At 33.0% G+C, this 24,386-nt stretch overlaps 2 protein-coding genes across 2 annotated transcripts; one reads left to right on the forward strand and one right to left on the reverse strand.

Moving 5' to 3' along the window:
- Positions 1-8,883: 8,883 nt before the first annotated feature.
- LOC140177010 (uncharacterized) lies at positions 8,884-18,453 on the forward strand. Its single transcript, XM_072209122.1, has 6 exons — positions 8,884-8,970; positions 16,066-16,535; positions 16,945-17,009; positions 17,481-17,534; positions 17,656-17,748; positions 17,943-18,453. The coding sequence occupies exons 1-5, from the start codon at positions 8,884-8,886 to the stop codon at positions 17,691-17,693; spliced, it is 714 nt and encodes a 237-aa protein (XP_072065223.1). The 3' UTR covers positions 17,694-17,748; positions 17,943-18,453.
- Positions 18,454-18,730: 277 nt separating this feature from the next.
- On the reverse strand, positions 18,731-19,657 carry LOC112719384 (proteasome activator subunit 4-like). The gene is made up of 3 exons (XM_072211456.1): positions 19,572-19,657; positions 19,231-19,325; positions 18,731-19,142 (listed from the first exon to the last, which is right to left on the reverse strand). The coding sequence occupies exons 1-3, from the start codon at positions 19,601-19,603 to the stop codon at positions 18,952-18,954; spliced, it is 318 nt and encodes a 105-aa protein (XP_072067557.1). The 5' UTR covers positions 19,604-19,657; the 3' UTR covers positions 18,731-18,951.
- Between the last annotated feature and the right edge of the window lie 4,729 nt (positions 19,658-24,386).

A 24,386-nucleotide genomic window follows, 5' to 3' on the forward strand; every position in this document is an offset into this window, starting at 1 on the left:
AGAAACTAGACATCTTGAGCTTTCCAGCAATGTATAATAGTTCATACTTTGCCAGATATTTGATGGCCCAAACTAGCGTCCAAACGCTCATCAGAGACCCTTTTCTGGCGTAAAACACCAAAACTGGCACCAAAGTTGGAGTTAAACGCCCAAACTGGCAACCAAGCTGGTGTTTAACTCCAAGGATGGCCTATTCACGTGAAACCTTCAAAACTCAGCCCAAACACACACCAAGTGGGCCCCGAAAGTAGATTTCTGCACTATCTACTCATTTTCTGTAAACCTAGGTTACTACTTTAGTATAAATAGCACTTTTTGACTATTGTATTTCATCTTTGGACCACTTTTCAATCCTTTGATCAGGTCTTCTTCCCCTGTTTTCAAATTCTTATGCCATTTGGGAGGCTGGCCATTCAGCCATGCCTAGACCTTTTGTTCTTATGTATTATCAACGGTTGAGTTTCTACACCTCATAGATTAAGGTGAAAAGCTCTGCTGTTTCTCATGAATTAATGCAAGTACTATTGTTTTTTCTTCAATTCACGCCTACTTCTTCTCCAAGATATACTCTTGTACTTAATTCAGTTAAGTCAGACTGAAGGGGTGACCCGTGACAATCACCCACTATCTTCAGTACTCGCTTAGCCAAGATCCGCGTGCCTGACAATCACAAAGCGATCTACATGATATTCAACGTAGTCATTGGACGCCAGCCGGAGTATACTCTCTTGGGTCTTTAATCCACGGATTCGCATCGTCTCTCCTGACAACAGAGTATCCGACCCCATTATTAGGATCTTCGTGGTATAGGCTAGAATCTATAGATAGCATTCCTGAGATCCAGAAAGTCTAAACCTTGTCTGTGGTATTCTGAGTAGGATCTGGGAAAGGATGAATGTGAGGAGCTTCAAACTCGCAAATGTTCGGCGCAGTGACAGTGTGCAAAAGGATCAATGGATCTTATTCCGACACAACTGAGAGAATCATACAGCTTGCCATGGAAGGGAGGACGCATGATTGGATGAAGGAAATAGGAAAGCAGAGGTTTAGAGGCAACGAAGCCTCTCCAAACGCTTATCTGAAATTTCCACCAATGAATTACATAAGTATATCTATGTTATTTTTCGCTTTATTTATCTTTTAACTATCAAATCCTCATAACCATTTGAATCCGCCTGACTGAGATTTACAAGATGACCATAGTTTGCTTGGACCCTTACTCACGTAAGGTATTACTTGGACGACCCAGTGCACTTGCTGGTTAGTTGTGCAGAGTTGTGAAAAGTGTTATCACAATTTCGTACACCAACCAAAATGTATGGTTTATGATGGTTTTTGATTTATCAATTTTAATTTATAACTATAATCTCATTCACTAATGGTTGTTGTTATTACCATGTAGAATGCGAGTTTTGAGTTTGATCACTTTGTCAAGACTAATAGCCAAGCTGTTGCTGGCCTTATGTTTTACATTACTTTTATGGCACGCTAGGGAGATAATGCGTTTCAAACCTTTTATGCCGGTGTGAAAAAAATATGTAATCAGGAAACAGAAGTCCAATGTTGTGTGATGGAAACTGAGCAGTCATCATGATTTATCCATCTTTAGCGTGCATCTTGTGACATGAGATATCTAGTCAAGTTTGGTAAGATGGTACCTGATTAGGTACCAACATTGCGACCATCATGATTTATCTGATCTTGATGGTGTATCTCATGGTATTGCGTTTGTTTTAGTTATGACTTTGTTGATTGTATATGGATGCATGTTTACTTTGATAATGCTGTTTTGCTTTGTGATTACTTTATCGTAAGGTTTGCATACATTGTGATCCAGATATTTATTTGTGATTGTTAAGTTGCTTGCATGAGTAATCATAAGTTATTGCCTATCATAAAATCATGAAAATATAAGTGATATTGCTTCTATTTTTTTTCAAGATATTTTATTTTATTTGGTTTGGTAAAATTTTTACTTTTCAAAATGAGCTTATAAAAATTAATTTTTAAAATATAGCTTTTAAAAATTGTAGCATCTATGTTTGGTGAACTAAATTAGAAATGATTTTTAATAAGCACAAACAACAAATATATTTGGTAAAATAGTTTTTAAAAATAGACATTCATGTAAGAATTAAATTTGAATATTAATTAATATATAAAATTATATTAGACCTTTTAATTTTAATAAGTACAAGTCATGTTTAAAAAACTCCACCTTAAGTGCTTTTAAAAGCACTTTAAAAAGCTTTACCAAACCAAGTCTTAGCAACTAGCGGGATCTTCTTGTATATATCGATAATTGGCTAATTGTTGACAAATAAAAATTAAGAATGTATTTCATAGTTTTGATTGAGTATTCTATTTAAATATTTTCTCCCTACTTTTCATGTGGTTAGTCTATTTCTCTACATTGATTGTTTGCATTGTAGTTAATGTAACATGCTGAGATTCTTGATGAACGGATTTTTTTTAGTAAAGAATTCACAATAAATCTTCGTTGCTAGTATAGTTTTTAAACCAACAAAGAAACTTTTCATACAAAAATTTGATTGTCACTAAAGCAAACCCAATAAAATTAACCGTAGTATTAAACCTCGGGTCGTCTCTCAAAGGAATTACACGGAAGTGTTCTTATAATTGGTTATGTAAAGGTATATTTTAGGATTTTTTGAAATAAGAAAACAGAAAAAGTAAATTGCAAAGGAAATCAAATGACAAAAAGAGGTCTTGGCAAGGTTTGGTGGTCAAAGATCTCTATCCTTATCATTAATCACAACATGATAATTGCAAGGATCAATCCCATTAAATCATCCTCTGACTTAGTAAAGGAAGGTCAAATAAACTATATCAATCCAAGTCCATAAGTCCTAGCTCTCCATTAATTCAATTAGTGAGAACTAGAGTTAATGGCTCCAATCATTAATTACTTGGATATTAGTAACTCAAGAGTTCCTAAATTACCATCCCAAGCCAAGAACATAAAAGTCTAAATTAAAATCCTCCCAAGCATTTTATCAAACACTTGGAAGGCACAACATAAAAGCATAGAAGAGTAGTAAGAGATAATAAAATCCAAACATGGAAAGCAATCATAAATATGAAATACCTCAATTTGCATTAAAGAGAAATTGAATCTAACATGGAGTTCATAAACCAAATTGGCAACATAGAGTAATCAACAAAGGAAATCAATAAACTAAAGTGCTAATGTAAATAAGAGTAGAAGAGAAACTAATTAAATTAAGATAGAAATCTGAAATTGAGAATAGTTAAACCTAAGAACCCTAAAACCTAGAGAGAGGAGAGAGCCTCTCTCTTGAAAACTACATCTAAAATCTAAAATTATGTGAATGAAATTTGTCCCCTCATTCCTCCACTTTGCAGCCTCTAATCTGTATTTTTTGGGCCAAAAACTGGGTCAAAAACAGCCCAGAAATCGCCCCCAAACCCTAAACCCAGCGATTTCTGATACGTACAGCACGTGGCTCCGTCACGCATACGCGTTGCCGACGCGTACACGTGATGCACGCGTACGCATCCCTAAATGCCAGGTAACTATGGCAAATTTTATATTATTTCGAAGCCCTAGATATTAGCTTTCCAACACAACTAGAACCGTCTCATTTGGACCTTTGTAGCTCAAGTTATGATCGATTTAGTACGAAGAGGTCAGGCTTGACAGCTCAGCAATTCCTTCAATTTCTTGTATTCCTTCCACTTTTGCATGCTTCCTTTTTATCCTCTAAGTCATTCCTGCCCTATAAACTCTGGAATCACTTAACACACATATCAAGGCATCGAATGGTAATAGGAGAGGATTAAAATTAGCAAATTTAATGCCAAAGAAGCATATTTTCAATCATAGAACAAAATTAAGAAGGAAACTGTAAAACATGCGAATTCAATGAATAAATGTGAGAATAGTGGATAAAATCCACTCAATTAAGTACAAGATAAACCCTAAAAATAGAGTTTATCAATTCTCTTTTAATTTATTTATACAGAAAGCTGGTACTTCTCAGATGTAAATTGCAGAGACAAATCTAGGAAATGTAATTAGAAGTTAGTGAGATTTAGTTTTTAGCTCAATTAAAAAGTGTAATCTGAACTGAGCTCATCTACAAGCTGAGGTTCACCACCCTTAGCTTCATTCCTCTTCTGCTATCTTTTCTCTTTTTCTCGACTATTCTTGATTTCTAAAACCACAGGTTCTCGATTTTAGCAACTACACATGATTTTGAATAATCACTTTGTAGTATATAAAGGCTCATCTGGAAAGGATCAAGCGGATCCCGGTGCGCTGTATCAATATTGAGACCACTTGGTTTTACGTTTTAGACTTGTTATTAGCGGTATCTTCTTTTTTTTTTTTTTTGGACACGTTATTGGCATTATCTGGTTTTATGGATTTTGTATGTGCTTCCAATATGAACCCATGTTGAAATAGATAAATGTTTGAAGGCAAAAATCCAAATTGCAAAAACGTGTTAACATTTTTTCCTTATTTTTTTCCTCCAGGCAGTTCAGGCTTTGGTGTTAGGATTTGCTTTGCTTCTTCTAAACCTTGTTATTGAATTGTTCTTCCAGAATTGAGACTCCAAAAATAAGTGTTATGGTCCAAAAATGTAAAAACAAAGAGATGTCTACTAATGAGGAAAAAATATATTAGAGTAGCTTATTAATTAGTTCTCACATGGTAGTCTTTTTATGTGTCTATATAGACACATATATTTGAAAAAGTTTGGTCAACAATGTCTTTAATATATTTGCGCAGAAATAAATAATCACTATATACAATCATTCATTAGATAATTATTATGTATTGAAATAAACATTTAACGTCTCAATAAATTTTATTATACTGTTGAGTCTGTTGTAAATAAATTTAATTTTTTGTCTATACAGATTTAATTATTCTAATATAAAAAGTTTTATTGTTCGTGGCTCACAATTATTTAGTTAAAGAATATATAAATCAGTATATATAAGAATTAACAAGTACATAGTGAATATATATATATAACTAACAAGTTAATAATATCAATATCCCACATTCTAAAAGCATATACTGTGATAAAGAATCTTTTAAAGAAACTTCACAGAAAATTTTTTAATTTGTAATATAAAATCTGTTTTTGTTGTGAATTTTCGTGTTTCTCGTTGTACAACATGGGGTTAAACTTATATAAATACAAATTAAATGTATTTCTATCCTGAGAATTACAATTGCTCATGACAAATTTAACTATCCTAAAAAAATTTCTATACTGATTTACTCAAGAAATTAACCCAACGCAAAAATAACTAATAACAGGGAGAACAAAAAGACAACAATGTGAAAACTAACTAATAAACTATTCTAATATATTTTTTGAATAATGCTATACATTCAAATTTTTTTGTTAATTAAATATAACTAAATTAATCTAATATAATAAAAATTAATTATGACTAATATTATTATAAATCTTATTATTTAACTTAATTAGATTTTGTAAAAAAATTTATGTATGTAATATTATTCTATATTTTTTTCACACATATTAGTAGACATTTATTATTGCTTTTTTACATTTTCGGAACACATAAGTCAACAATAAACTTTTTTTTCGGTTAGCTCAATAATAAATAATAATTAATAAAGTTTAGGAGAGTCAAAACAAAGCAAGTGACCAAAGACTGACATTTGACTCGATTAAAAAAACAAATCTTTTATTGTTGTGTCAATTCCATGACACATGTCTCAAGAGCAATGACAAAGCGAACCATGAGTCCATTATCCTTTTCAGATAAGCCTCATGCTAAAACTCATCCTCTAATCTCTGGTAAGAAACGGATCCTCTCCAGTATTAATAAAAATTAACACCATCCAGTATAGTTATTAAATTTAAATTGCACTCGTCAGTTTCATTGAAAAATTAGTAAATTAGATTCTATATCAATTTGGTCTAAACTTTTAACCATTTCCACAATAATTAAAGAATGATTTGGTAACCTATTTCATTTAATGTAACAACAAACACATATTTAAGGAAAAAAATATTATCTTTCATCGCGTATGATGTTGAATTCTCCTCCTTTATCTAAGTCTGTGTGTGAATTTTTATACTTTTCGTCCTATCATTTTTATCTTCAAAATGTAACGAAAGTAACGAACGGTAACAAACGTAATTATGAAGTCTTCAAAAATTCACTTTTATTGTTTACTCTTTGCTAGAGCATGTTTTCATTCAATATTGACTTATGAGAATGAAGAGAATGAAAAAACATAATTTGTAAAACCCTTTTTTTAAATTTAACAAATTTAATAATATAACAATTTTATTTTTCTGTCACCCTAAATAATCACATCACCCAATAACGTGCCACTTGACTTCACAATCTTATAACCGATTAACCTTCAATTTAAAGTACTTTTTTTATTATTAGCCATTTTAAAAGACTTTGTTCATAACCAGTTTCTAACTGTTCTTGATCATTATTATTGCTCCATCTTGAAATATTATTAAAAATTAGGGAAATGCTAGGAGAACAATGATTATTTTGAATAATATGAATAATTACCAATCAAATAAAAACACACTATACCTCTAAATTAACTTTCTAAATTTTAATATTAAAATAATCAGTCGTACACTAATAAAATAAACATCCGATATATCTATTGTTTACATTGTTTAATATTTTTGTTGTCTACTTATATTTTTCCTAAAAATTAAATGGTGGTTTTTTTTTGTTTTGTTCATCAATGTCGATAGTTTAAGTGCATTAACAACTTAAATAAATGAAAAGGGGTTACGTCTTATTGTCTAAACAAAATTGTGCGAATAAAAACTTAATTTTATATAAGGTCGAACACGGCAATGGCATCATTAATATCAACATCCATACCTGAATAGATAAAGTCCGTGTGAAGAAAAAGGAGGGTTGGGTAGAAAAACCAAAGTCGGAAGTGTAGCAGCATTATCAACGTCAACTTTGATGGCATGTAAAGATGGAGCTATGCAAGGAAAAAAAATATGACTACTAGAAGAAACAAATTTTAAAATAATAGTGGCATCATCTACATTAACACCAATGGCCACATAAAGTGATGTGAAGAAGAAGAAAGGTTTAACGAATATAAAAAATAATTATTTGTGGGTGAAATAAAAATAGTGCAATAATAAAGATCATTATAATTACAATATGATTAGGTATCCTTTAAAAAAATCTTTTATTCAGTTTTTTTATTATATTAATTTAAAAAAATTAAAATAAATACATCGAAATAGATTTATTATTTTTTTAAAATTAAATACAAATCTACAAAAACAGATTAACTAGAATTAAAATTTTAAATTTTAAATTTAAATGTTATAAACCCTAACAAATTCCGAATAAAATCTTAAATATTCAAATTAGATTTTCACTCGTAAACCTTCCCTCCGTAAGGATTCAGAGCTGAAGTGCCTCCCCTCTTCATATGTGGTCGCTTTCGTATTCTCTCGCGCTGCACACCTCCCCTACGACGATCTCCTCCTTCAGCGACGCACAACTCCCTTGCGCCGCGCTCACACCCTGCGCCTTCTCCGTCGATGCGCGCCTCCCCTTCCATGGTCTCCTCCCTCGCACCGTGCACAACCGCCCCTCTTCCCGCGCTTCTTCTGTCGATACGCACCTTCCCCTGACTCCGGTATTTTTGCTTGTACAATTCTAAAAAAATTTGGTTGAATTTATTCATGAAGATATGTTATCTTTTTTTTATTCGTTTAATAAAAGGTTTTTTTAATTTATGCATAATATTAGAGGTGTCTATGCTTTTTTTTCCTTTTTTAAACGTGTTTGTGATTATAATTTTTTTGCACTCATATGTTTGATTTGGAAGTTGTAATGTTAACGTAATTGGGGGGTATGTCAATACTTAATTTTGGCTGTGTTTATATTGTTCCTTATGTTTCTATGTCTATGTATAAGTTTTTTTACATAAATTTTAGATGTGTAGATAAAATATTTAGAGTGCATTCTTATAATTTTGGATTTGTATTTTAGTCTAGTTTTCTTTGTCCAATATGCAATTTAGAACTACAAAGCCAATAATTTAGATGTGTCAACACATAATTTTAGATGTGTTTATGTTATTTTTTTAATTTTAGATGTATTTTTGACATGAATTTTGAATATTTTGAATAAGAAAAAAAATAATTGAAGTGAGTTTAATTTATTTTGAAAACTTCACTGATTTAGTGCACAAAAAGTTGTTACAAATTTTATGATTTGGTTTATGAAAAATCAATGCATTGCAAGTGGTTACAAATTTTATGTGACAAGTATAATAATAAATTAAATAAAAATAAAAGTGGTTCCTTAAAAATAGAAAACCTGATTAATTAAAAAATTAAAATAATAAAATATTAGATTTAAAGGCTGAATAAAGGACAATATTTAAAGGATGAGTAGCATTTTTCTATATTACCGTTCAAGTTAATAAAGGAATTAGATTAAGTACTGAATGGCATAGTTATCAAAACTGAATCGACAATCGATCCAGTCAAATTACTGGATTATTGAATTAGTGGTTCAACTGATAAATTACTAGTCGAATCGTTTAATCTAATAATAATTAAATAAAGGTGAATTCTACCCAACCTCCTCTAAAATAACATATATTTATCATTCATGATGTGTCACATTTTAATTGGTCATTATCTTAACCATAGTTGGGTTATTTTGTAATTTATTATTTGAGATGGGTGATGATATAATTTTTTAAAATATCAAAATTTCACTCTCACTCTCACTCCCGTTAATCGAAGCAGCTTTCCACCCCTTCATTCTTTCTTCATCACGTACCTTCAATCCTTTCAAACATCGCCGTCACCATCGTGACAAGAAGCGCCGATGTCGTCGCGATCTACTGCCTTCTCACGCAATCTCTCTTTTTTCATTGCATCATCCCTTAACGACGTCGTTGAATTTCCATTGCCTGTAACTTCGCCGTCCTTCCAGCATTGACCTCATCATTATCTCCTGTCCTCACTCGATCCCTCTTTTGGCCGTGGATCACTCCTTACCAACATAAGTAATGGTTAGTTCAGTTATTAATTTTTTTATTAAAAAACATATCTTTAGTTACTGACTACTGAAATTCAACGAACGTCGTTAAGGAACGATGCACTGGAAGAAAGAGAAATTGTGTGAGAGGACAGTAGATGACAACGACGTTGATGTTTTTTGTCACGATGGCTACGGCGATACTTGAAAGTACCAAAGTTACGTGATCAAGAAAAAATGGAAGAGTGAAAAAGTGTTTCAATTAACGGGAGTTGGAGTGGGGTTTTGATTTTTAAAAAATTATATCATTACTCATCTCAAATAATAAATTACAAAATAACCCAACTATAGTTAAGATAATGACCAATTAAAATATAACACATCATAAAAGGTAATTTACATGTTATCTTAGAGAAGGTTGGATAGAATTCACTTTAAATAAATTTATAAAATTATATATTAAAATAAAAATTTATGCAATAAAAATAAAAAAATACAATATTTAATAATATTTTTATATAATATATGATATGTAAATTATTAACACTAATAACTACAATAGTGGCAATCCGAAGTTTTATAAGATATATAAAACTATTAGCACCATATCTTTTAAGAGGTTATTTGGCTTACTAATATGGAGGTGGCAGGTTGAAAATTTTGTCATTGTACTTTTGAAATTAATTCTACATTTTATTATTTTGAAGTTTTACAAGTCTCACATGGCGTAGACAATTTATGGACAAAGTGTTTATAATGCTTTGTGCTAGAAGAATGATAATCTCCTTTAGATACAAAGGAGAATTATATGATTATTGCAGGTGCATTAGTGGACTCTTTTTTCAAGTTTCTCTTGGTACTCTTACTGTGATCACACTGACCGTTGGGTCAACTGATTTGATAAGTAGTGTTCACATGTATCTGTGTTATGATATGAAAATACATCAATTTGTGCACAAACTACTTGCATCAATTTGGTTATTTTATAGTTTGATTCAAAATTTTTCAATAAACAAATGACAAATCATATAACTTTTGTGTATCATCACAAGGGACGATTTGAGAGAAACATGAATGGAGTTTTGAAATATGTTGGAAGGATGGTTGCTATTATTCTTAGGGTGAATGTCGAAACTCTGAATACATTTTGTGTGGTGGGATTATTTAAGGATTTGAGGTATGTTTCTTTAAGGATTTTTACTGAGCAGAGAATGAAATATCCAATAGTTTATATTTAATTAGGTTTGATAGTGATGTAGTCTGAAGTATAAATTTGCTATTAAAAATGGGAGAATATGCCATGTTTATTGGGATCATACTGTTGATTTACCTGAAGAAGTTGAAGTAGTAGATATTGTAGATGATGAGCCAAGCCCAATTTCTGATACCGTTGAACAACCTATACCACAAGAAACTCCAAGAAAAAGAAGTAAGATGGCAATCCATAAAAAGCCTACCCCAAAAAAGAAGATAGATGTTAAGAAAGAAAATAAAGAAAACAGAACCAATAAAAGTTGCAATCAAAGCCAAAAGCTAGGATCTCCCAATCCTATTCCTACAAACCAACCAATACCACAACCCAACTTCCCAAACATCAACTAAAACACCACCTAACAGCAAAGTCAAGCAGAAGTCCCACTTCCTAATGTATCCCAAAAGTCCACCGAAGGCCACATTGAAGTTGAAACACAACCTGAAAGTGGAGTTAACGATACAATGGATCCAACTTAGCAAACAAGTTAGAATGAAGTGCCCACCCAGTAATCCAAGAGAAGAGCATCGTATAAGAGGTTAGCACCCACTGGTTAAAGGTTTGTGCAAGGAAGAAGGAATGAGGAACCAAAGATCTTTGTACAAGGTTGAATTGTAGTTTGGTGTTTAGGCCTCTAGCTTTATTACTTGTGTTTCAGTTTGTTTTTAATGACAGTTTCTAGTTATGCTTACTTATTGTTCATCCTCTTGTTGATCAAGTATTGATTATTATGAATTAGTTTTTCAGTTATTTATTGCACAGGACTTGTACTAGAAATAAAATTAAAACAAATATTTGTATTCAAATATTGATAGAAATGAAAGCTACAACACAGTCTTTACCACATATTTTTCCTTCTACTTAGAGGGAATTACAATTACTGATTAAATGTGTTAATATTTTTTTCATGCACACAAACTTTCTCACATAATTTAAAACGCTTGTGTTTAAAACTTTGTTAAACTTATGTTTGGTGTTAGTAACACCATGAGCCTCTAGATAAAAGAAGAATATAGATTGAGGATGAAGAAAGCAGTAATGATGAATAAAAAAGCAGTAATGATGAATAAGTAACTTAGGTAAGATGAATATTTTTCTCAGATGGTTAGTTGTTTCTTTTTGCTTTTATTTTTGCTTTTCTTTTCTTTTTTTTATGCATAGCACTCTCTGTTTTCTTTTTCTTTGTTTAAGTGCTTAAAGTTGTATGCTTATTCCTCTAGTGATTGTTTGTATGAAGGATATTTTGATGAAAAAAATTAAATAGTAAAAAGTAGAGTTCAAAACAACAGTGGTAGTGCTAAAAAATGTAGTTACAAATAATGAATTTAAGATATTTGAATCTTTTGGAAATAGAAGGAAAATTTCCAAAAACAAATATATAAAGAAGGATTATGGAAATTCAATGATCAATTTCTTGAAGCAGTGAAAAATAATATGAAAAAATCAAAATAATTCTAAAGTTATAAGGCTTAGAGCATCAATGACTAGAGCCCAATTATGTGCCTGTGATATTTGTATTTCAAAGAGAGACTTGGGAAACAAATTTGAGGGGTGCTTTATCACCCGGTAATTTGGGTAATGAGCAAAAATTAAAACTCACAAACTTTTAAAGGGTGTTGAATTCCAGTTTAGAGCTATTTATGACAAACTTGAGCTTTTAACTTGTGAATTTCTAAATCAGTATTTAGCACTCGTCATTTGTCTAATGCTAAAGGTATTGCTGAAAATAGAGTGAATTTGTGAGAAAAACAAAAGAGGAAACGCAAATGCAGATAACAAATCAGATGTTGAGAAATATTTTTTCGAAGATCCTGTGGACGTGGAAGATGAGAATTTTGATATATTAGCTTGGTGAAAATTTAATGGATCAAAATATAGGATTCTTTATCTCATAGCTTGTGATGTCTTTGGTATCCCAATTTTAACTGTCGCATTTATGTAATGCTTTAGTACCAGTGGGCATGTGATTGATGTTAACCATAGCTTTTTATCACTGGACTTTATCATCGGAAATGACAGAAGCTTTGATCTGTAATTAAAGTTAGTTGTATCCTTCTAAGCATATATTTGAAGAACTTTAGTTTGATCAATTTGATAGGAGTGATAAAATTATTAATGGTATATTCACTTTATGATGTCTTTATTCCTTCTTTATTAATTTAATTTAAGGATAATTTATCTATATAAAATAAATGGAAGAAAATTTTATCCAAATACAATAATTGAGAATTCGTTACTTGCTTGTCCTGTTACTACTTTATATAATCCATGGAATCCCTTTCACGTTTTAATGGAATCACATAAACCGTGGTACCCCTTCCACAATTTATGAAGAAAATTTTGCGGGCATAAACCGTGTTACCCCTTCCACAGTCTATGAGTAGCTATATATATACATAATCTGCGAAACCAAATGACAGATTACATTATTGGGGGTTAGAGTTGTTGGAGGAGAGCAGTTGAGAAACAATACGGGGGCATCAAGACTCTAGCATGGTGGAGTCATGGAAGACCAAGATCGCATGTACCAAATGAACGGCGTTGCTCACGTGGCTGGAAACATCAACCAAGAGGTTAGTTTTGTATATGTTAAAATTTCATTAGTAAGCAGTTAATTTTTTTGTTAATTTATGTGATAGAATATTATGTGTACTTTGTATAATTCGTAAGTAATTTATGTAGTTATTTGTACATTAAATTTTAATTAGTATCGAATTAATCTTTTCGTTAATCAACCGTATTTATATAAAATTTGATATGTATCGAATTGATTTTTACACTAAAGAACTAAATTTTGTTAAAATTTGATTTCTGGAGAATTAAATTTTTTATTAGTGAGCCATATTTTTTTAAAATTTGATATATGTTGAATTAATTTTTCTCGCTAATGAACCTAACTTTTTTAAAATTTGATGTTTTACGAATTAATTTTTCCGTTAGTGAGACATATTTTTTTAAAATTTGATATGTGTCGAATTAATTTTTTCGCTAAAGAACCAAATTTTTTAAAATTTGATTTTTTGCAAATTAATTTTTTCGTTAGTGAACCATATTTTTTTATAATTTGATGTGTCGAATTAATTTTTTTGCTAAAGAGCCATATTTTTTAAAAATTTGATTTTTTGCGAATTAATTTTTTCGTTAGTGAACCATATTTTTTTATAATTTGATGTGTCGAATTAATTTTTTCGTTAATGAACCATAATTTTTTTAAATTTGATGTGTCAAATTAATTTTTTTGTTAATGAACCATATATTTTTAAAATTTTATGAGTGTCAAAATAATGTTGCTTTCCACATGTTGCATCCGACTAGGTGTATTTTCTGTGCTAGGAGACAATAGAATATGCCTCTGTGGTGCGCGAAATTGTGATCCATACTTTTCACAACTCAAATAGTCCCTAGTAATGGCCCCAAAAACTTGGTGCCCAATACCATGGCATAAACACAACTTCGCACAACTAACCAGCAAGTGTACTGGGTCGTCCAAGTAATAAACCTTACGCGAGTAAGGGTCGATCCCACAGAGATTGTTGGTATGAAGCAAGCTATGGTCACCTTGTAAATCTCAGTCAGGCAAACTCAAATGGATATGGGTGATATACGAATAAAACATAAAGATAAAGATAAAGATACTTATGTAATTCATTGGTAGGAACTTCAGATAAGCGTATGAAGATGCTGTCCCTTCCGTCTCTCTGCTTTCCTACTGTCTTCATCCAATCCTTCTTACTCCTTTCCATGGCAAGCTTAAGCAAGGGTTTCACCGTTGTTAGTGGCTGCCTCCCATCCTCTCAGTGGAAATGTTCAACGCACCCTGTCACGGCACGGCTATCCATCTGTCGGTTCTCGATCAGGCCGGAATAGAATCCAGTGATTCTTTTGCGTCTGTCACTAACGCCCCGCCCTCAGGAGTTTGAAGCACGTCACAGTCATTCAATCATTGAATCCTACTCAGAATACCACAGACAAGGTTAGACCTTCCGGATTCTCTTGAATGCCGCCATCAGTTCTAGCCTATACCACGAAGACTCTGATCTCACGGAATGGCTGGCTCGTTTGTCAGGCGAGCACTCGGTTGTCAGGCGATCAACCATGCATCGTGTTATCAGGAATCCAAGAGATATTCACCCAATCGAAGGTAGAACGGAGGTGGTTGTCAGTCATACGTTCATAGGTGAGAATGATGATGAGTGTCACGGATCATCACATTCATCAAGTTGAAGAACAAGTGATATCTTAGAACAAGAACAAGCGGAATTGAATAGAAGAACAATAGTAATTGCATTAATACTCGAGGTACAGCAGAGCTCCACACCTTAATCTATGGTGTGTAGAAACTCCACCGTTGAAAATACATAAGAACAAGGTCTAGGCATGGCCGAATGGCCAGCCTCCCAATGATCTAAGATAGCATCAGAACAAAGATAACTACCCAGATATGATCTAAGAACTAGATGTCCAAAGATGAAAATACAATAGTAAAAGGTCCTACTTATAGAGAACTAGTAGCCTAGGGTGTACAGAGATGAGTAAATGACATAAAAATCCACTTCCGGGCCCACTTGGTGTGTGCTTGGGCTGAGCATTGAAGCATTTTCGTGTAGAGACTCTTTCTGGAGTTAAACGCCAGCTTTTATGCCAGTTTGGGCGTTTAACTCCCATTTTGGTGCCAGTTCCGGCGTTTAACGCTGGAATTCCTGAGGGTGACTTTGAACGCCGGTTTGGGCCATCAAATCTTGGGCAAAGTATGGACTATCATATATTTCTGGAAAGCCCAGGATGTCTACTTTCCAACGCCGTTGAGAGCGCGCCAATTAGGCTTCTGTAGCTCCAGAAAATCCACTTCGAGTGCAGGGAGGTCAGAATCCAACAGCATCTGCAGTCCTTTTCAGTCTCTGAATCAGATTTTTGCTCAGGTCCCTCAATTTCAGCCAGAAAATACTTGAAATCACAGAAAAACACACAAACTCATAGTAAAGTCCAGAAAAGTGAATTTTAACTAAAAACTAATAAAAATATACTAAAAACTAACTAGATCATACTAAAAACATACTAAAAACAATGCCAAAAAGCGTACAAATTATCCGCTCATCACTCTGCATCAACGGATCATACCATATTTGGAAACTGCGAGTTTGTATCACTTGGCTAGACTGAACAGTCACTGGTTCTAGGTTTGTGTCATACCGCCATATATATCCCAAGCGGAGCATGTTCAACGACCGACTAGGGTGAGGCGTTCTGCTAGATGTGGCACCAGGTCTCACTTGCTTGTTGGTTTTGACATTGATGACGATGATACCATAGAGAATTATGATTAGCGTTGTGTTTTGTAGCCATATGTAGGGTACCACTTATGTTTCATGATATTGTGCTATTCATATTTAGGGTAAAATGTATGTGTGTCTTATACTATTGTATTATGCATATATATGTCTTATGATATTGTGTTATGCGTATATATGTCTCATGATACTGTGTTTTGACATGTATGTTTTATGATATTCTCTTATGGATACCTATGTAATAATTTTTTTATGGTGTTTGCTACGGTACGATGATAAATTAATACGTACCAATACGTTTAAGATATAGACAAATAACAATAAGACATGTGGAATTTATTTTCCACGTCAGCATTTAATTTTTTCTTTTTTAAATATATAGTATATCACCACTTTTACTAAAACACCCTTTTAATTAAATAAAAATAAAAAATATTTATTTATTTAATTTTATAAAAAGACTTAAATATCCTTCTTTTATTTGATTAGACAAAAATACCCTTTGAATACCCCTATCTTAACAGCTTCTCCCCAAATCAAAAAAGGAAGTTGAAACAGAAAACCCTAGCTTCTCCACCACCGCCGCAAGGATTGCCGCTGTCCGTCGATCTCAGGCACTACCATCATCGTCTGGTCGTCCGTGCTTCTTCCTCCTTCAAGAATTGCAGCTTCTTCTTCCTCGAGCTTGGCGCGTCAGTTCCTGGTATTCATCTGCTCCATCGCGCTCCTGCCGCCGTCCGTCGGGCGCTCAGTCACCAACGTCTTCGTCTGGTCGTCGCAGATTCTTCCAACCTACCACTGTCTTCTGAGTTGTGTTCATCGCCTGGCCTCTGTCTCCATCACGATTCTGCCTCCTATTCTCAGACTGCTCAGAAGAAAAACCCATCTCCATTCCAGTTTCCTTCCTTCGAGTTCAGAGAGCAGAAGCTCAACCAAGAAAAAAACCTTAGACTTCGACGGTCAGTTCACTGCTAACTTCTTCTGTGTTTTTTATTTATGTCATGTTCAATGATTATTTGATTACTGAATATTTGAATGTTTTGTGTTTTAATTTTTTATTGAATGATTATTTGATTACACAAGTCGCATATTGATTGTCAAGAAATGCCCAAGCAAGTTAATAATGACATCCTTACAATGAAAGCATTAAATACATATAATTAAGTTAACACGATATATGAGAGAAGACAAATTCCAAAAGAAACTATATGAAAAATTGAAACTATATGACATCTATTGGAACTTGGAATTGACAGTAAAATGTTTATAGTTTCAGATGGTTTCAACATGCTGCACAAACATTTGTGAAAATTTCCTTCTTTGGAGCCGTCTCATATCTGACATTTGCCATTACCCCCTTTTGCATAGTGTTCGCTGTGATATGGGCAGTTTATCGTCGTGCTTCGTTTGCTTGGATCAGTCAAGATATTCTTGTAAGATTAACTTACTACTTTCACCCCCTTTTTTACCATACCAATGTCTTCTACTGTTTATTATTTGGCCTGAGCTACCTAGCATATCTTAGTAAAACTATAAAATGTTCATGAACTAGAACAGAATCTGTTACTTCTCATATGAGTTTAATATGATACTCATTGCATTTATTTTGAGAATGTTCTTGGTCATTGAGATAGGATAAAGCCACTACTAGTTTTTGTGTCTATGTTACTTGTAGTTTCAGGTTCATGTTGATGTTGTCTATTTTCTCTTATCATGTTTTATTTTTCATGATATTAGTTCTCTGTTAATGTTTGATTCAAATAGAAATTAATTTTCTGCTGTTAGGAGTTCTTATTAGTTTTGCACTTCCTTCTTTAAGCTTAAAGCTTCGGATTAAACTTTCAAGATAGAAATGAGTGAATTGATCAAATATTTACCTCTTCAGCCGCCTTCCTGTCATGCAGGGTATCACACTGATAATTACAGTTCTTTAGATTGTACGGATACCAAATCTCAAGGTAACAATTCGTTGTCAAATTCTTCATTATCTATGATATTATATTGTTGGCTGTTTTTTTGGGATACTACTAAACTATTAACATACCACTTTTCTTCTTTTCCTCCTTGTCTCTATATCAGGTTGGAACTGTTCTTCTCAGCTGTGCCTTCTTATATGACATCTTTTGGGTGTTCCTTTCTAAACGGTGGTTCCATGAGAGTGTCATGATAGTGGTGAGTGTTCTAAAGAAATGCTTTCCCTTTCTTTACAAAGCTCGAGTTCGCTCTTGATTGCTATTGCTTTGTTAGGTAACCAAATTGATTGCTATTGCTTTGTCAACTCGATCGACATAAGAAACGGTTACAGCATAGCATGTGACAATCTGGGTCCGGTTTCTAAAACCTAACTTCTTGAATCATAAATGCAGGAACCTTTTTGTCATTGGGAAAAAAGAGAGGTGAACTTAAGATTTTATGGACAAGGGGAGAACCAGAGAGACCTTGCCCTCACATGCAAGAAGAGGATCAACAATCACTTAACCAGCATTGATCCCTCTCATCAGATTTGTATCTTAGGTCTATTAATACATATGAGATTGATAACAATTGATAGGAGATTTATGTTACATTTTGTAACTTCTCTTTGTAACAAAAATTACAACCAAAATATATATTATTAGAGATGTCAACCAACTATTTTAATGGTGTATGCATGGAAATGTGGAACTGTATTATGTAAGATTATTATATATCTAGGTCGCATGCATGGACTTCTTCAATCAAAAGGAGGGAAGACATGGTAAAGGATGATGACACTAAGAGGCTCTACGATTTCTACTTTAGCAATAATTTTGTATATTATTATTACTATTATGCATAACAAGTTTGAACTCTTAAGTTAGCTAGCTGAATTTGATTTACATATAATGGTTTTTCATATGAAGCTATTCCATGAAATATTTTTCCTTAAATTTGTTTGTTTAGTTGCATATTTTAATGCACAATCTTCTCAATGAACATTACAATGAGCATGTAACACATTTAAAAATCATGGCTTGTAACTTTATTGTTGTATTGATGTGAACAAGCTTGAAACTTACAACTAAAGGTCATAACAACATTCAATTAAAACTAATCCCACACATAAATGGGGACACCTTGTTCTTGCCACAGAGAAGGAGAAAAAAAATTTGTATTCCATACAACAAAAATGGTAGCATACAAAGAAGGAAATTTTTTTCCATTATTTGTTACCTAAAAAGTACAACGGACTGCCCCAAAGAATTAAATGGCACTAAGGTCAAGCACCAAAAATGAACTATAAAGAATAGACTAAAACAAAAACAAGGTTGGAAAAAAAGAAAAAGAAAAACCACTGACATGCAACACACTTTTTTTTGGTGTTTGTCAGAATCTCTCAAAATTGTTCTAGCCATATCAGCCATTAAAGGTGTGAGTTAAAGCTTCTTCAAGAGATGACTTGGCATTGCCTTGCAAATCTTTGAGTACAGCAGATTTCTCACCAGGTGACAGTTTGTACGATGATTTCTTTAAGAGTGTATTCAAAGCCGAAATTGCAAGTATCCTTGTCTGAGGAAGTTGACTTTTCAAATTCTTCAAAAAGTGGCCTATACGAGCAAAAGCATAAATAGTAAACACAATGCACAAAAGATAGCACAAAGAAGGATTCAAAAGTATATAACAAGCAATACAAACCAGCTGTTTCATTCAGGATTCTAGTTGATGAATTTGGGTGGTTCCGAGAAGCCAAAGCTAGCAAGAGCAAAACTCTGTTAGCCATTAAATTATACCTGAAAGAGAAAAGTATTTTATTGAGCCAAGGCTTTGAATGTGCAAAATTATAAAATAGAAAGCATATACAAGTCAAAAAGATGTAAAGTAGAAAGCAAACTAAAGATGAATAAGGTAAAACAAAAGTAGTGAAGAAACAGAGCCTAAAGCATGTGTCAGGCCATCTCAATCTATAGTGAGTGTTAAACAACTTTAAAACCTAGTCAAATATGAAAAAAAAGAAGGCCAAATGAGTTGCCATTTACCGCCAATGCAAGCCAGTGGAATCAAAACTCATAGAGCCAATCTGAGAAACTAAATCTAAAAATTCCAGTCCACAAGTATGGTTGTCTTTGTCTAATATCCTAAAAAAGCTTTTAGATACTCCAGAAAATTGGATGTTGTACTTTACAAAAAGCTATTGAAAATCAGGAACTATTAAATTATATCAAGACAATAAAACTACAATACAAGTCAACAATAATCTGAAGGGGATAAGTCTACCTCATTAATTGCTTTCTGAGCTTTTAAGGATTCATGATCAGCACTTCAAGGAGAAACTAGCAACGTATTATTCTCTCAAATTACCCATAGCACAACAATTTCTAACTACAATGGGAAACAATGAAAATGGAAATACCTTGAGAGAATAGCCATGATAAATAAAGAGAATGACTTCAGATCCTGGAATCAAATAAAGCATATAAGAGACATGAAACTAATAACCACCCAGAAAGACAATTTAAAGAAAATGTTTGATCATCACCGTAGTCAAATGTTTAAGAACCATTTGTGGAAAGCCTTTCAATTATTTGACCTTGTTCATGAGTTTTATTATTTGGTGGGGGAGTGTTTTGGAGGTTCTAGTAAGTATTAACCCTCCAACCCCAATTTGCCACCCCAAGGCCCCTATTTTCAAGTTCCTCAAAATTAGCAAGTTTTTCATTAGATTTTAATTTAATTTAACCTTTTATCCTAAACAAATTATTGTAATATCATCTATACCCATATATATTAATTACAATAAATTTTAGTCATAGATAGAATGGCAAGAGATATATATGATAAAACTGTTCATTTTCATCCTTATTTATATTAAAATCATAAACAAAAGGAAGTTTAAGCACCTGCTGCCTTTCCTTCACTTCCCCAACTTCTCCTCTAAACTCGTTTGGTTTGTGTTGTTATTTTTTGTTTTCATATTCAGTGTTCTCTGGTTTCCAAATTTTGTGAAAAAAGAATAAAAAATAGTGAAAACAATAAAACCCATTTCATACTTTCATTTTTTTCTTCACAAAATTCTAAAAACAAAAAAACACTCAAAATGTAACAGAAAATGAAAATAGAATTGAAATTGCAACCAAACAGGCCCTAAAATCCTGTTTTCTTATTTCACTTTTTCCTTCACAAATCTTAAAAATAAAGAAGATTGAAAATGAAAATTGAAAATAGAAATAGAAATGCCAACCAAATATGCACTTTTCTTCCCCTAGAATTCGCACACACACCCTAATAAAACACAACAAAACTCACACAACCAGCTATATACATACATGTACTGATCTATTGGATAATAATGAACCTGACTTCCAAAAAGGGATCGTAGAAGATAATCAGCAGCCCCATTAACCTGTCATTGAGAATAAGAATAACCAAGGTCGGATATGTACTAGTAGACCATTATCAACAAGGTTGAGAGAGAATAAAACCTTCCAGGATGGTGAGTCAAAAGCCAAGAAGACAGCTTCTTTAAACAAAACCAGTCATTTACCATCCAAAGAAAATGCTTAAGTAGGGCTAGTTCGAACTACACATAGATTCAATCCATGCCCTGAATTTCACAAACACTAAAGTAATGCATCAAAGCAAAACCCTATGAAAAGAAACATATCAATAGCATCACATTCACATCAATCGCATTATTTGACTTTTTTAAAGTCAAAACCAATCCAAAACATATTAAGATACATACATGTGAATCTAAATACACATATGAGCCGAGTAAGTTTACCTTTTTTCTCTGATTAGATAGCATCTTTAAAACTGAGCATAAATGAACTTTTAATTATTTAACCAAAAGCTACATCAACCAGCCCCTTCTCTCGTGTGTAATCCAAATCACCCGAACTCCCACTTCCACTTCAAACCCCAGAAAAAAGGAAAAATCAGAGTTGCACTACAACTCCCGCATCAAGAGGAAATGATCAAAATGCAAAGAAATATCCCAAAGAGCTAATAAATAAATAAGATAAAACAAAAGTAATAGGAAAAATCTTCACTTCAAATCCCAACAGAGCTCAATTCATATATCAAAGATACTAATATTAGGTAATATGTATTGATTCTAAATCCATCTAACTATGATCAAATCAATCATAATATCAAAATGGCATAATAATAAGCATCACTAGCAGAAAAATCATAAAACATAGAAGTAATAATGATGGTCAAGAAGACCCACCTTTAAAAATCATAATACTTATATCTCCAGTCAAATGGAGGCATTAAATAATCCGGCAAACAAATACGAACACAAACGTAAACAAAAGATAAACTGGGTATGTCACTGGAAGGTTTATATGCCCACAAAAAAATAACAAAAAGGAATGTTATAAATCTAATCTTCCGGGAATTCATAATAATCAAGATGGTAATTATTATACATCTTTTTAAGATTTTTAGAGGCCTTTCTTTTGACCCTATACGCGATCATGTTATGATTCTTCGACACGAGTGAGACTGCAATCTTCATTCGATTCCCATCATCAACCTAATAAAATATTAACATTTACACGTAATGCTTAACTACCTAAATATCAAAGAAAGAATGAGAATAAAAAATAATGTATAATATTACCTTTATATTAAAATGATCATCTTCAAAACAAGCTATCATCCAACTTGCAACCCACACACCCGCGTCATTCCTAAATATCGAGCAAGATATATTAGAGTACTATATAATGCATAACTTTCATAGAAATAACTACTACTAATATTATCTTACGATACATGTTCGAGGGTGGGAGGCCCTCCGGTTCTTCTAATTCAAATTGTGAAGAATTCATATTCGGAGTAGTCTCAAAGTCATAGAATGAACGATCTTCTAATACTTCGTCTAAAAAAATGGCATGTTTAAGTCTATGTCAGAATTCGGTTTCTTAGTCATATATCTAGATAATTAACAAAAAAATATGGTTACTAATTTCAAGACTGTCCTCTTGCGCTTGAACTGTTTCTCAGTGGGCAACGGGTCAAGCAAAATGATTTGTCGTTTAACACGATCGATCACTACGAGGTACCAATGTTGATGGCTGACGTTAGAACTTTTGCTAGTAAAGAATTTATAAAAATAGTCGCATTGTAGATATAGTTTCTAAACTAACAGAAATCCCTTCGTACAAAAGTTTTGGTTGTCACAAGTAACAAACCCCTAAATAAATTGATAACCGAAGTATTCAAACATCGGGTCGTCTTCTCAAGGAATTGCAGGGAGGTATGTTCTTATTATTGGTTATGAGTTTGTAAATTGGGGTTTTGGAGTTTGGGCAATGGGCACAGGCATATTTAAATGACAAGTAAAATAAATTAACAATAATAAAATCTCTTGGCAAGGTATGAAGAACTGGAAGCCCTATCCTAGTTATCCTTATCAATTATGATGAGAATTGGATTTTTCTCCCACTTTGTTAACCTCTAACTATGAAGGTAAGTTAAGTGAATGAATTAATTCGAATCCTCAAGTCCCAGTCTTTCCTTGGGAAAAGTTAGAGTTATTGGATCTCGAATTAATTCTTGAAGAATTCCAATTTTCAATCAACAATGAGTTTGATAACGCAAAAGTCACCAATTAATCAACCCAAGCCAAAAGGGAATAAAATCTACTTGAATGAAAATAATTTGGATAGACACCAAGCATCAGTGACATATAAGTTTGAAATATCTCAATTGTATTAATAAAATAAAATCAATCCAATTATGAAGAGTCATAAGCCAAATAAGCAACATTAATGATCAACAATTAAGAGAAGTCGAAATAAAAAGATAATGAACCTGATAAAAAGATGAGATAAAAATATTCCTAAGTTCTAAAAATCCTAATCCTAATCCTAAGAGAGAGAAGAGAACCTCTCTCTCTAAAAACTACATATAAATCCTAAAAAGTAAATTATGAGAGCCTAATCTCCCGTGTCCTTCATTCCTCCACTTTGCAGCCTTTAATCTGTGTTTTCTGGACTTGAAACTGGGTCGGAAATAGTCCAGGATTCGCTGTTTGCGAAATCTGCCACGCAGATTTTCGCAGATGCGACGTGTCCGCGTGGATGACGCGTTCGCGTCGCCTATCTGTACGGCCATGGTGGATGAAATTGTGATCAACAATAATGGCTCCTTGGCATGTGCCAAAAAGAACTAACTCAGCACTTTCTTTTCACAACTCCGTTCAACTTAACCAGCAAGTGTACTGGGTCATCCAAGTAATACCTTACGTGAGTAAGGTCGATCCCACAGAGATTGTTGGTATGAAGCAAGCTATGGTCACCTTGTGAATCTCAGTTAGGCAGATTAATTGGTTATGGGTTTTGAAAATTAATAAATAAATAGAAATTAAAAGGGATAGAAATACTTATGTAAAATAATAGTGGGAATTTCAGATAAGTGTGTGAAGATGTTGTGCTCCTCTCGTATCTCTATTTTCTCATTACATTCCTCCAATCCTTCCTACTCCTTTCCATGGCAAGATGTATGTAGGGCATCACCGTTGTCAATGGCTACATCCCATCCTCTCAGTGAAAACGTTCCTATGCTCTGTCACAGCACGGCTAATCATCTGTCGATTCTCAATCAGGTTGGAATAGAATCCCTTGATTCTTTTGCGCTTGTCATCACGCCCAGCCTTCAGGAGTTTGAAGCTCGTCACAGTCATTCAATCCCAGAATCCTACTCGGAATATCATAGACAAGGTTTAGACTTTCCGGATCCTCATGAATGCCGCCATCTATCTAGCTTATACCACGAAGATTCTGTTGGGGAATCTAAGAGATATGCGCCCGGCCTAGAGTAGAACGGAAGTGGTTGTCAAT

Source organism: Arachis hypogaea, chromosome 2, assembly GCF_003086295.3.
Source record: "Arachis hypogaea cultivar Tifrunner chromosome 2, arahy.Tifrunner.gnm2.J5K5, whole genome shotgun sequence".
Lineage (NCBI taxonomy): Eukaryota > Viridiplantae > Streptophyta > Magnoliopsida > Fabales > Fabaceae > Arachis > Arachis hypogaea.